At 41.8% G+C, this 14,911-nt stretch overlaps 1 protein-coding gene across 3 annotated transcripts in view; it reads right to left on the bottom strand.

Annotated features, from left to right (window-relative positions):
• Positions 1–9,275, bottom strand: part of dlg5a (discs, large homolog 5a) — a 38,661-nt gene extending 29,386 nt beyond the window's left edge. For all 3 annotated transcript variants that reach the window (XR_014533186.1, XM_083539243.1, XM_083539242.1), the window contains exon 1: positions 8,403–9,275. Coding sequence is in view for 2 of the 3 variants with exons in the window: in XM_083539243.1 (XP_083395369.1) it covers positions 8,403–8,700 (298 nt within the window). In the remaining variant the exon portion in view is untranslated. The remainder of the gene's footprint in view (positions 1–8,402) is intronic.
• Positions 9,276–14,911: the final 5,636 nt, after the last annotated feature.

Genomic DNA, 14,911 nt, shown 5'->3' on the forward strand with positions numbered 1-14,911 from the left:
ATACAGTACAATAATATAATGTATTGTGCACCTTACAGTACTTGTCATTAATTTTGAGCTTTTATATTTAATGTGGTCTTTTTGCCAGTATTTTTGCTGCAAAAATTTGTTATTTGACAATCCAATTATTCAAGCTGATAAGCAATAAATTTGAGCATCTCAAATGGTTAAACATCACATTTTCAGTGTCCTACTGCTTTTTACACACATTAAAGACCAAATTAATCTGCTTATCTATACTGTAATACTATAAAAAGATGTACACCCCACATTCAGTGCAAAGCTTAGTACATTTGAAATCCTGAAGAAAAAGGAAAATAAAAAAACTGATATAGAAAGAGACCTTTCCACTAGACCCCATAATTATGCTATTTTGATTAGCACAGATGACTATGATGATGATTTGCCCCATTTTCTTCCTTGCCAATTCCCAATCATTTAGCCAGCTCTCCCATACCACACAACAGCTATCAACCGGGAAGAGTTTGAGCAAACGAAAAAAAAGAAAAAGAAAAAAAGCTTCCTCTATAACGTGTGATGCCAACTACTACATCTTTTCAAACTGCTGCACCATCAGACAGTGCAACACACATACATGGAGTGCATCATCAGCCACCTTCTGCATATATGAGCTCACAGACATCAGTAAAAGCATATTTAATGCTGCAAAAAAAAAAAGTAACTGATTTTTTCCTTTTATGAAGCATTATAAACTGACTGGGCATAACTTTCCTACCAATCAACCATAACATTATGACCACCTGCCTAATATTGTGTTGGTCCACCCATTGCTGCCAAAACTGTCCTGAGACGTCAAGCATTAACGGTATGAACTTCTTCAGCAATTTAAACTACAGGAACTCGTCTGTTGGATCGGTTCACCACTTTTCCTTCCCTTGGACCACTTTTAATAGATAAAAAAAATGGGCAAGCGTAAGAATTGAGAGAGTTTGAGGGCCAAACTCGATTACACTTGACCATTTGACCTTACACTTGACCATTTTTCCTGCTTCTAACACATTAACTTTGAGTACAAAATGTTCATTTGCCACCTAATATATCCCACCAACTAACAGGTGCCATAATGAAGAGATAATCAGTGTTATTCACTCACCAGTCATAATCTTATAATGCCATAATTTATTGGTGTATTCATCCTTTCCTGCAATTAAATCAGAATATTTGAACTAATAACTCCTAAGTAATCAGAATACTGTTTGAACTCTTCACTATTTGTATTCTTAAGCGAACAGATCTGAGCTCAGCTGCTACTGTCAGCCTGAAGTCCTATCTGTCATCATGCCAGGCCTGCAGAGATGGCTATAGAGAGTGTCTGACAAACGATTCTGTTTACCCACATCTCAGGCGTTTACATCAAACTCATTCTGGCAGTGTTCCTTCTTTCCTGAAGAAGCCAGTGCTGTTTGATTAAATCTGGAGTAAACCCAGCTCAAAGTCACCCTCTTTTCTCTTCCAGACAGCAGAAAGACATAGTGGACAGTGCTGCAGGAGCAGAGGCACCACACAGCCCAGGAAGCCTTTGTTAAATTAGCTTGCATTTTCCCATGAGGCCGTATGGCAAAGCTGTGGCACTAAGGACAGGGTTCAGTAGATGCAACAAATCAGGTTTCTTGCTGGTCACACAATGTGGCAGTATTTACAGTAGATTTGATTGGGGGGTGAGGTGCCTGCAGCATAAAGCTCTCACGTAACAGATGAGGTCACCCGTGAAGAGACTTTCCCACTTCTGAAAACTTTGTTGGGCAGAACTGTAATTCCATAGTCACAACTACAAAAAGGGATGAAATTACATCATGTCACCTTTGACCACATAAAAAAGCAGATGACACCGAATTAAAAGGTGGTGAGGGGGCGAGGACTTTTTTCGACATTTTCCAACCATTTTCACTGTTTTCAACAATAACCATTCACCCTATTTGTAAAAATGTGATGATTTCATACTCATGACACTGATAAACAATGCCTATTTTTACCAACTTGGTTAAAAAACATTAGAGCTTATTTTCCAAGTTTTTGAATATATGCTAATGTTATAATCGATGCATTTGAAGGTTTTTGTGGACTCGAACAATCAGATGTATTATTAATTAATCGACTGCTATTAGCAATATGAACCAGAATTATAGTAAACCAAAATTACATGCAAATTGCATTGCCTTATTTTTTCTTGAAGTGATAAAAACTGCTTGAGTTGTGACGTCATTCAGTACTTTTTTCACCCCAAAAAGCACAGCATGGTGATTTACTCAAAGACAATTATCTGGCTGCACTGGGCACTTACCAATCATATGTTCTCTTTCCAAACAGACACATAATACACATACCATTTATGACAATATTCTATATTCATAATATTCTATAAAGCAACTAAAAAAAAAAATACTGTGACTTTAAAATAACCACAAACAAATAAAAAGTACAAAGTGACATTCATTGTCAATCATTTTCAAATTGTGGTGTTATTGAACAAGTCGGGACATGGTGTTAGTCTAATGTTAATTATTGTCTCTATCAGCATGGCCTGTCATTTCTCTGGTGTTTCATACCAGCAAAACAAAAACCAGCATATCAGATCAACAGTCATACTGTCCATTACTACATACAGGTTTGACATTATAAATAACAAATACACACGTTGTAAATCAACTCGCCGCATGAACAAAAAAATTTAATCCAACTGCACAGATTTCACTATGGGATCAATAAAGTATTCTTAAAATAATGTCTGTTTAAAATTGCCAAGTGGCCACATTTTAATTTGCTCTACTTGCTAAATGGCACAAACTGTTACAACTGAAGTTTACCTTTTACATGTCAGCATAAATAAACAAGGTCAGTTATATTATTACTGGCAGAAAATCTGCTAAGTAAGACATATCATATAAAACTTGGCCATGTAAAAGAGGCACAGAACGAAAACCCCCTGGAGCAAACATTCTCAGACTTCCCCAAACAGGTTGCCTAAATTAAATGTAATCCATGCTGCACCTGGCAATAATGTCTTAATCTGTTTCTCATATTGAAGGTTAGATAAGGTTCCCCACCGAACTAGAATACATTTCCCATTGTTCAGCACAGCACATCCAGCTGTGCATTACTGCCTCTTCCACACCTAATAGCTGCTCTTAACCTACTAAAAGCTACATGTGTCAGGTCAGTCAGCCATGGGCAGATTAATGGGCCCGTTTTCAGAAAGCCTTTATTACAGGGTCTGATTGTAGCCAGCTATCAGTCCAGTGTCAGGCATCAAGTTCAGACCACAGCACCGATGGAACTTGGAGCAGCACTGTTTATTTCTATTGCTGCACAACCAGTACTTAAACTTTGGCATTTCCTGTGCATTACTCAGTAAGTAAGAAGCTTGGAAAAGCTTGCAAATGGCAATTAAGTCTTTTTTTTTGTTGATGGCACTGACTCATGGCAGACAATGCCACCAGACTCAACACCTTGCAAACACAAGAACCTATACATGCTCATTTCATTCTGTGAACACGCACACAACATATCAGTCCTATTCTAAATAAGAAGCCCTTTTATGATTAAAGGATATAAATGAGTACAGATTCATAGCAAACGAACACATCAAAAAGATCCTAATAATAAAATTCTGAAATGCATTCATATCAAAGCCAACCGTCCATTATTAGTGGCCTATTCTTTTCAGCGGTTTGGTGCACTAGGTTATATTAGTCAGGTCCAGTTATACAAAAAGGTTGTCTTGCTGAGTTGCAGATACCGGATGAGACCCATGACAGCAGCTAAAAGTAGAGCAACATCCACTGCATTAGGCCAACCAGGACAGTAAGTGTACACAGCAGGCAGCATGAAAAAAAAATACAAGCCATCCTGTGTCCTTGAAAGCACGTACACTGATGTGGAACACACCTCGATGCTCTGACTATAGTGCATGCTTCCAAATCAGCCAGGGTGCAAACTGGTTGGCTAGAGTGCATTTTTTTTCAAGGAGGTTTTACTAACCATGCACAGACAAAAAAACAGATTTTTCGTAAGCCATGCAGAATAAAGTCTGACTCAAAGTCCTCATATTACTCATATAACAGTCACTTTTTAGTAAGGTTTATCCTGCTCAGGGTTGTTGTGAATCGACAACCTATTCTTGGGGAGACGCTCTGTCAGTCCACACAATCATACTCATTTACAGGAAAGAAAAGAGGAAGAAAAAAAAAAAAAAAAAAACCAAAACCCTGAGGAAACCCATATGCACCGAAACTCCACACAGATTGTAGTGGCTCAGGCTTAAACCAGAACCTATGATGTGGCAATGCTACCCTCTCCACCACCATTCCACTGTTGCCATAGAACTCGGTGGCTATAAGTAACTTACATCGTATTTAAGCTAAAACCAGCGAGTCAAACTCAAATATCTTCGGAACTCAGGGCTGAAATTTTGCCCAATGACTTGTTGACCTGTGACACAAACATGACATTACATTAGAAACTGTTAAATGAACATATTACTTGTTTTCTCTAATAATAATAATAATAATACTAGTGTGTCTATATAAATGCATGTAACTAGCTCACCATACTTTACTGCATTAAAGTAGTATCACTAATCCAGCCACTAGGCTTTCAAAAAATAAAAACAAACAACCATGGGACTGAGGACCACAACAGCACTTCCATGTGTCCGGTAAGCTAAGTAATAAATCAATGATTTCTCAACCCCTGTACCAAAAGCAGATATTAAACATTAGCAGAGATTCCTCGATACAACTGTCACTAATGTAAAAATTACATTCATATACCGTCTGTTAAACAATAAGACAAAGAACAACAAAAAGTAGTGTTCTAGTGCGACATACTTCCCTGCCATATCTCGCTCTATCCACAAGTTGGATCTATTGGGATCCGAGCCCATGGTCCATAAACAGAGCAAGCTGCTGACTGTGCACTTTGGGGTAGCTCAGCTTAAAACAAACGGCCTGTTGTCTCTGCTCAGCCCTCTGTTTGACTGCATGGAGGAGTTACCCTTTGGCCTGCTGTGAACAAGCCATTTCAAATTAAACCACTTGATTTTCAAACACAAATGGATGGTTTCTCACTGCTGCATTTTACACAGCCTACCACCACAATCCAGCCACTGGTAAAGATCTACTCTATAGATCCCATTAAATGATTATTATCTGGAGGCTGGAGGAGCAGGGATGCAGCTGGTCAGAAAATGGCCAGTACAACCTCATCTTTAATGAGGTTCAAACAAAAGTGTCAATATCAGCTTCTGGCTATGTCCCTGCAGACATTTATTTATTTTTTTTATTTTTTTATATTAAACCACACCACATGCAGCTCATGAAAGCCTTGCTAATTAGCTTAGGAGATGAAATAGGTGTGATAAATGAGGTGGGACTTTGCTGTGCTGCTCCAGGACTGGAGTCTGACACCTCGGATCTAAATCAACGTGACTGTCTAGTGTATAGCGCAGAGCAAACATCGCACCCGCAGCGTAAAAACGACACAAGCTGTAACCCAGTCAAAAGACAAGGCTAAGTCTGCTTAGAGATCACAAATACTTCATTTTTAGAAATGTTTTCAGCAAACCCATTTAATTATAATACCACACATAAGGCGACTCTCAATGATTTGCCATGCTGATCTTTTGCCTCCTGTTTTGCCTTGATTTATGACCCTGTGTGTGTTCAATAAACATAGTGCCACATGCAGTGTGCTGCTCCTCCAGCCAGCATGAGGAAGCAGTTGGAGCTGCCACCACACTGCCCTACACTAACCAAACCTGCCCCTCCTCCACAGCTCCCACTCCCAACCTGCGTGTGTGTGCGTGCTTATGACTGTGGGTGTGTGTGTGTGGGTGTGTGTGTGTGTGTGTGTGTGTGTGTGTGTGTGTGTGTGTGTGTGTGTATAGAGAGGCTTGGCAGTGAAAAGAGTTGAGGCTCAGCAATGGCAGCTTGAAAGAATGACTTCAGAGCAGGTCGCGATCACTGTAACTCATCATACACGTAAGTGTGTGAGTCAAAGAGAGAGAGAGAGAGAGAGAAGGAGAGAGGGAGAGAGAGAAGGAGAGAGGGTGAGAGAGAGAGGGGGGGGGGAGAGCTTAGGCTTTCATCTGTCTACTCCAGAGCTTACTAGGGTATGTGGATTGTAAGAAATTATCACATCACACACATTGCCTCAGCAAAAGTAATGAAAGATGTGCTTTAAGGATGCTTCAGTCTGAATAATCAGAAAGAAAATGCAGAGGGATGCATCCATACATTAATATTGCAATGTTGCGGAAAAAAACATTGTATTCAAAAAATGTGATTACAGTCGATGAGATGTTAATGGGCCTCGAATATTAATTTTGAGTGAACACAACACAACATGGTGTGGTTCTCATAATGTACTGTAATTACTGTTCTATTCCAGAACATCCCAACCTGATTGATTCCGCTATTTGTAAATACAGAATTTGTTTATGGTAACGCTCCAAACTGGAATGCTTTGGTCCCATCTCCAGGAGATTGCAAACTATCCCAAATAGCAAACACACTCACGCTCTCTGGGTGGAAGTGATCGCAACCTCCTGTAAATCTAACAACACTAGCCAATCACAGGTGGCTGTAAGCTCATGTATGCAGAAGAAGGTAGACAGTTGCTGCATTGAGGTGCTTATGATCAGCAGTTCAAAAAGATGCAGTCGCCTGACTTTAGCTGTCTCAGGAAGAACCATGTGATGGCCTTCACACTTCTTATCTGCTTTATGAGTGGGAATTTGCAAATTACTACACTGAAAAGAAAATGACAAGAAAAAAAATGTAGCGTTACACTTAATGTTGTGGAACATCTGGACGTGTGTTCATTATCAGTTATGTTACAGCAGCTATTATCATTTATAACACTAGTTAATAAGACATTGCTGTTTGTTATGTAACTGGGGGACCCCTCTGTCCCAAAGACTTTTTTGTGGATTAAAACATAACTGTTATAAAACACTGACTATGGAGACCTTTTCAATAAGTGAAAAACATCTCCTTGCAAAAAGCTTCACTACAACCCAGACATTTTTTTATTTATTGTTAGCCTTAGATTACACAGACTTACTGCCACACAAGTCCCTGTGAATTATCTGCTAATATATATTTAAAAAAAAGCTAGAATGCATTAGATGTAGGTAATTAGTTTAAACCGGTCATTTAAATTACACTGGGAAATACTGTCAGAGTCGTGCTGTTATAGAAAGTTTCTTTTGAGTCAATGTGGACACTCAGGAATCACACAGTATATTTAAGACCTGGCAAAAGAAGCAGCGTGGAAGGTGCAGAAACGCGGTCCTGAAGTGTCTTTTCTTTCACACAATGTAAAGTGTGTGTGTGGTGGAATGAAACGTTTGCGATAGCAAGCATTGATGTCCACGAGCTGACAGTTCTCCCCTATTAAAGAACCTTCTAAGCCTGCAGAAGCAGCACTCAGTGCCATGTCAAGAGTCCACACTTCTTTTTGCTTTTTACACCCATAAATATTGAACATACGCTCTAAAAGAAACTCTTCCTCCATATTTCATTACTTAACATCCATTTCTTATTCTCAGAACCCTGCGCAGAGCGAAAGTTGATGACCTTTTGAAAGGCCGAAAAATCAGTGGATTGGCATCAGATCATAAAACCGGAGAGATTGAACAGGAAATGACCGACTCGTCCTCATGCTTTCCTCATTCATCTGACAGCGAAGTGAAAAGTAAACAAAAGCGTGCGTTATGAAATACGGGTTGGCGAATAAGTCGCACACGTGTGCACCTTGACGTGTAAGGGCACGGCACCGTGGCAGGCGGTCGCATGGAAACCGCCACTTCCCATGGATGTGCATCAGAAAGCCGTGATGTGAAAAGAACAATGTTATTGACACTACGCTTAATGTGCATGAATTGGAGGAATGTTGGGCTATGAAAGTTTCTGTTTCCCCAGATTTCTCTTCTATTTTCATCCGAGTTGAAATGATGTGAACTTGCTAAGACTTAAACTCTGCACTTGGGATTCAGATGCCCTGTATTTCTACTTGAGTTAATGTGAATCATGAGTTAAGCAAAATACAGTTTCCTATTATGTCTCTATTATTTTTTCCGGGAGGGGTGTGTGTGTGTGTGGGGGGGGGGTAATTTCTGCCATCCTGCTCAATTTGTTTGGTAAAACTATTGCACTAGAACTATTCAGGAGGTCGTGCAATGAAGACAGTACCTTCGATCATGTAGACCGACTGCTTTTGTGAGTGGTGTCAGACTGTAACACTGCTGTGATCGCTTAGGGAAAGGAGAAATCTCACCCGAAATCTCAGCAATGCTTTACACTAGCGATCACCTCAGACATGGCGACCTCCATCCTGAGCTGGGTGACGGATGAGGGTCCGAGTGAGCTACGAACACTTACCGGAGTGATCTGCAGCTCCTCCGCCGTTGCTGAACAGGGCAGTATACAGGTGAGGGTAGGTTTTCTCCAGTGCCACACACAGGGCCAGGAAATGGTCGCTTTCCTTGCTCATGAGCATCTTCAGCAGCTGGTCCACTTTCTCCGAGCTCGACGAGCAGTTCTGCTCCAGCTCCTGCGTGTCCCGCTCGCTCAGGCTGCCGGATTTGGTGAGCAGCTCGATGAGGCGCTGCGCGTCCGGGATGGACTGCACCAAGTTCTGGTGGCACTGCTCTAACAACTCTTTGTGCTTCGGCTCCATTTGCACTTTCGCGCAGTTCCCTAGCTAAACGGCTAAGCTAGCTTCTAGTTGTGTCGGCGGAGAGCGAGAGACGGTGACCTCGACTCAAACCCAGCAGAACCCCCCACCCTCCCACCCACCCGATTAACCAAGCGGGATCTCCCTCTTCCTTATGGTCACTTGTACGATGCGAGCGAGTGCGCCATGATATCCGATGGCTTAACACAGCAGTTTCTGATTCCACCGAGCGAAAAGGCGCACGAAGCCATATTTGTTGCCTAAGGCTGTTGACTGCACTGAACAGCTTGCGCTCGGTACATTTTCTCTCTCTCTCTCTCTCTCCCCCTCCTTCTCCTCGTCCTCCTCCTCAGCTCACTTACTTTCCAGACACTTCTTCCCTCTTCCACCGCAATTCTCCGAACCGCAGCATTTCCGCCCACTTTTACGCTTTCTTCTTCGCTATTTTGCTCGGGAACGTGTCGACTTTCGGTACAAGCGAAACTAAACCGTAACTGTTGGCGTTCTCTACTCTCAAACTGGAAGCTCCGCCATGTCTCAACGGCGCTCAGTAGCTGCTGCCTGCTGTCAATCAACTCGCCTCACTAATAGCCATGTAAGGTCAAAGGAGGCGGGACTTCAGTCAGACACACCTGATTTCGCGCAGTGGGCGGGGCCTAGCAGTCCACACAGCAGTATTAAAGTTTCCAACAAAACAGTTTTCAAACGTTGGTGGAAAAAAGGAAGGAGTTCATAACATACAAACACGTGGCCATTTTCCCCCATCGAACCATTTACATTGTCTTTTACGCCCTTTTCCAGAGCGACTTACAATTATCTCATTCAAACAGATGAGCTGTTGAGGGTTAGGGGTCTTGCTTTAAGTGCCGAGTAAGCTTAGTGGTGCAGGGATTTGAACTCATGACCTTCCGACCAGAAGTCCAATATGTTAAATACTGATGCTACCTCATAGAAAAGTGCTTTATAGCACAGTAAAATAGGGTCAGCCATGTTACAGTGCCACTGGAGCACAGAGGGTTGAGGGCCTTTAGGCTCAAGGGCACCAAGAGAGTTTGAACTCAGGCCCTTTAGATCAGAAATCCAACATCTTAACAATTGAGCTACCTCTTAGAAAGCTGTTGTATACAAGTCACATTTACTCTACAGCTCAGTGAAATTCTCTTGCATTCTCTCTGAGTGCAGATGCTCAATTGCCCCAAGAGTGGCAGCTTGGCGAAACAGGGTCTTGAAACCTTCGATCTTCTTAACCACTGAGCTAGTGGCAAAAGTAAAAGCACACACATGAATGACCCCCATCAAAATATATGTCAAGTCGTTAGCCTTTATCGTCATTCTAATCATATACAGTACATTACACACTGAGCTACATAAAACAACATAAATGAACACAAATGAACAATAAACACAAAACTACAAAGAAAAACTAACTGGGGCACAGCATAAAGTGTACATGTGTGTCATGTGGTGAAAAAAAGCATAACGCAACATTTACATTTACACCTTGCATTTAGCAGACATGCTAAATTTATAACCCAGCCATTATGGATGCACAAGCCAGTGCACTCTTAGTGCCGGTCCCAAGCCCGGGTAAATGGGGAGGGTTGCGTTAGGAAGGGCATCCAGCGTAAAACATGTGCCAAATCAAATATGCGGATTACAAATGAGAATTTCATACCGGATCGGTCGAGGCCCGGGTTAACAACGACCGCCACAGGTATCGTTAGCCGACAGGGTACCGGTGGAAATTGGGCTACTGTTGGCCGAAGGCGGAGAAGGAGAGGAGGAAGACGTCTACAGAGACGGCAGGGAAAGGAGCAGGTGGCTTTAAACTGTTTTATCATGGTGTGGATGGAAAGAGAAATGGTGTAGGGGTGATTCTGAAAGAAGAGTACAGTAAGAGTGTAGTGGAGGTGAAGAGAGTTTCTGATAGGGTGATGATCGTGAAGGTGGAAGTTGAAGGGATGATGATAAATGTCATCAGTGCCTATGCTCCACAAGTTGGCTGTGAGATGGAGGAGAAGGAAAGATTCTGGAGTGAATTAGATGAAGTGGTAGATGGTGTACCTAGGAAAGAACGATTGGTGATTGGGGCATGCAGACTTTAATGGGCATGTAGGTGAAGGGAACAGAGGTGATGAGGAGGCGATGGGTAGGTATGGTTTTAAGGAGAGGAATGTGGAAGGGCAGATGGTGGTGGATTTTGCTAAAAGGATGGAAATGGCAGTGGTGAACACTTATTTTAAGAAGAAGGAGGATCATAGGGTGATGTATAAGAGTGGAGGAAGGTGCACACAGGTGGACTATGTGCTATGCAGGAGATGCAACCTAAAGGAGATTGAAGACTGTAAGGTGTTGGCAGGGGACAGTGTAGCTAGACAGCATCAGATGGTGGTCTGTATGATGGTTTTGGAGGCGAAGAAGAAGAGGAGGAGAGTGAGGACTGAAAGAAGAATAAGATGGTGGAAACTGAAGGAGGAAGAGTGTAGTGTGAGTTTCAGGGAAGAGGTCAGACAGAGGCTCAGTGGTGTTAAGGAGGTGTTGGATGATTGGGCAACTACTGCAGGAGTGATGAGGGAGGCAGCTAGAAAAGTACTTGGTGTAACATCTGGAAATAGAAAGCAAGACAAGGAGACGTGGTGGTGGAATGAGGAAGTGCAGGAGAGCATAAGGAGAAAGAGGTTGGCAAAAGAGAAGTGGGATAGAAAAAATGAGATGTGTGATGAGAAAAGTAGGCAGGAGTACAAGGAGATGCGGCAGCAGGTTAAGAGGGATGTGGCGAAAGCCAAGGAAAAGGCATATGAGGAACTGTATAAGAGGTTGGACACTAAGGAAGGAGAAAAGGATTTGTACCGATTGGCCAGGCAGAGGGACCGAGCTGGGAAGGATGTACTGCAAGTTAGAGCAGTAAAAGATGGAGAGGGAAATGTGTTGACTAGTGAGGAGAGTGTGTTGAGAAGGTGGAGGGAGTATTTTGAGCAGCTGATGAATGAGGAAAATCAGAGAGAGAGAAGGTTGGATGATGTGGAGTTGGTGAAGCAGGAAGTGGATAGGATTAGTAAGGAGGAAGTGAGAGCAGCGATTAAGAGGATGAAGAATGGAAAGTCGGTTGGACCAGATGACATACCGGTAGAAGCGTGGAGATGTTTAGGAGAGATGGCAGTGGAGTTTTTGACCAGATTGTTTAACAGGATTTTGGAAGGTGAGAAGATGCCTGAGGAATGGAGAAGAAGTGTGCTGGTACCGATCTTTAAGCATAAAGGAGATGTGCAGTCTTGCAGTAACTACAGGGGAATTAAGTTGATCAGTCACACCATGAAGTTATGGAAAAGAGTAGTGGAAGCCAGGCTGAGAGAAGAGGTGACCATCTGTAAGCAACAGTATGGTTTCATGCCGAGGAAGAGCACTACAGATGCCTTATTTGCTTTAAGAATGTTGATGGAGAAGTATAGAGAAGGACAGAAGGAATTGCATTGTGTATTTGTGTATTTAGAGAAGGCGTACGACAGGGTGCCAAGAGAGGAGTTGTGGTATTGTATGAGGAAGTCAGAAGTATGTGAGGGTGGTGCAGGACATGTATGAGGACTGTGTGAGGCAGTGAAGTGTGCAGTAGGAACGACAGACTGGTTCAGGGAGAAGGTTGGACTGCATCAAGGATCGGCCCTGAGTCCTTTCCTGTTTGCAGTGGTGATGGACAGGTTGACGGACGAGGTCAGACAGGAGTCTCCCTGGACTATGATGTTTGCGGATGATATTGTGATTTGTTGTGAGAGTAGGGAGCAGGTTGAGAAGAGCCTGGAGAGGTGGAGATATGCGCTGGAAAAAAAGGGGAATGAAACTCAGTAGGAGTAAGACAGAATACATGTGTGTGAATGAGAGGGAGGGCAGTGGAGTTGTGCGGTTGCAGGGAGAAGAGCTGGAGAAGGTGGAGGAATTCAGGTACCTGGGGTCAACAGTGCAAAGTAATGGAGAGTGTGTTAGAGAAGTGAAAAAAACAGTGCAGGCAGGGTGGATTGGGTTGAGAAGAGTGACAGGGGTGATTTGTGATAGTAGGGTATCTGCAAAAATGAAAGGGAAAGTTTATAGGACTGTGGTGAGACCTGCGATGTTGTATGGATTAGAGACAGTGGCATTGAGTAAAAGACAGAAGGTGGTATGGAGACAGATGATCCGCTGTGGCGACCCATAATGGGAGCAGCCGAAAGAAGAAGAAGAAGAAGCTAAATGCAATTTATCCAGAGTGACGTACGAAAGTGCCCTGAAGTCTCTATCAAGGAATACACCAACACTGGTTTTCGCTAAAACTCTGTTGGGAAGAATTAGAGCACAATTATGTTTTAATAAATAAAACAAACAGTGAGACAGCAGACACAGTAACCAGCACCGACCAGTACAGGAGATTAGTGATAGTGCAAATTAATTATCAATTATAATAATAAATACTGTACTGGACTGATGACTGGACTGACTGATATTACATTTTATATACCGTGTATATATATACATATATATATATATATATATATATATATATATATATATATATATATATATATATATATATATATATATATATATATATATATATATATATATATATATATATATATGTATATATATATATATATGTATATATATATATATATATATATATATATATATATATATATATACTGTATATATATATATATACTGTATATATATATATATATATATATATATATATATATATATATATATATATATATATATATATATATATATATATACAGTGAGGAAAATAAGTATTTGAACACCCTGCTATTTTGCAAGTTCTCCCACTTAGAAATCATGGAGGGGTCTGAAATTGTCATCGTAGGTGCATGTCCACTGTGAGAGACATAATCTAAAAAAAAAAATCCAGAAATCACAATATATGATTTTTAAACTATTTATTTGTATGATACAGCTGCAAATAAGTATTTGAACACCTGTCTATCAGCTAGAATTCTGACCCTCAAAGACCTGTTAGTCTGCCTTTAAAATGTCCACCTCCACTACATTTGTTATCCTAAATTAGATTCAACTGTTTGAGGTCGTTAGCTGCATAAAGACACCTGTCCACCCCATACAATCAGTAAGAATCCAACTACTAACATGGACAAGACCAAAGAGCTGTCCAAAGACACTAGGGACAAAATTGTACACCTCCACAAGGCTGGAAAGGGCTACGGGGAAATTGCCAAGCAGCTTGGTGAAAAAAGGTCCACTGTTGAAGCAATCATTAAAAAATGGAAGAAGCTAAACATGACTGTCAATCTCCCTCGGACTGGGGCTCCATGCAAGATCTCACCTCGTGGGGTCTCAATGATCCTAAGGAAGATGAGAAATCAGCCCAGAACTACACAGGAGGAGCTGATCAACGGCCTGAAAAGAGCTGGGACCACCGTTTCCAAGGTTACTGTTGGTAATACACTAAAACGTCATGGTTTGAAATCATGCATGGTACGGAAGGTTCCCCTGCTTAAACCAGCACATGTCCAGGCACGTCTTAAGTTTGCCAATGACCATTTGGATGATCCAGAGGAGTCATGGGAGAAAGTCATGTGGTCAGATGAGACCAAAATATAACTTTTGGGTCATAATTCCACTAAACATGTTTGAAGGAAGAAAAATGATGAGTACCATCCCAAGAACACCATCCCTACTGTGAAGCATGGGGGTGGTAGCATCATGCTTTGGGGGTGTATTTCTGCACATGGGACAGGGCGACTGCACTGTATTAAGGAAAGAATGACAGGGGCCATGTATTGCGAGATTTTGGGGAACAACCTCCTTTCCTCAGTTAGAGCATTGAAGATGGGTCGAGGCTGGGTCTTCCAACATGACAATGACCTGAAGCACACAGCCAGGATAACCAAGGAGTGGCTCTGTAAGAAGCATATCAAGGTTCTGGCGTGGCCTAGCCAGTCTCCAGACCTAAACCCAATAGAGAATCTTTGGAGGGAGCTTAAAGTCCGTGTTTCCCAGTGTCAGGCCAGAAACCTGACTGATCTAGAGAAGATCTGTGTGGAGGAGTGGGCCAAAATCCCTCCTGCAGTGTTTGTAAACCTGGTAAAAAACTACAGGAAACGTTTGACCTCTGTAATTGCAAACAAAGGCTCCTGTACCAAATATTAACATTGACTTTCTCAGGTGTTCAAATACTTATTTGCAGCTGCATCATACAAATAAATAG

The sequence above is a fragment of the Silurus aristotelis genome (assembly GCF_946808225.1).
Source record: "Silurus aristotelis genome assembly, chromosome: 4".
NCBI classification, from domain to species: Eukaryota; Metazoa; Chordata; class Actinopteri; order Siluriformes; family Siluridae; genus Silurus; species Silurus aristotelis.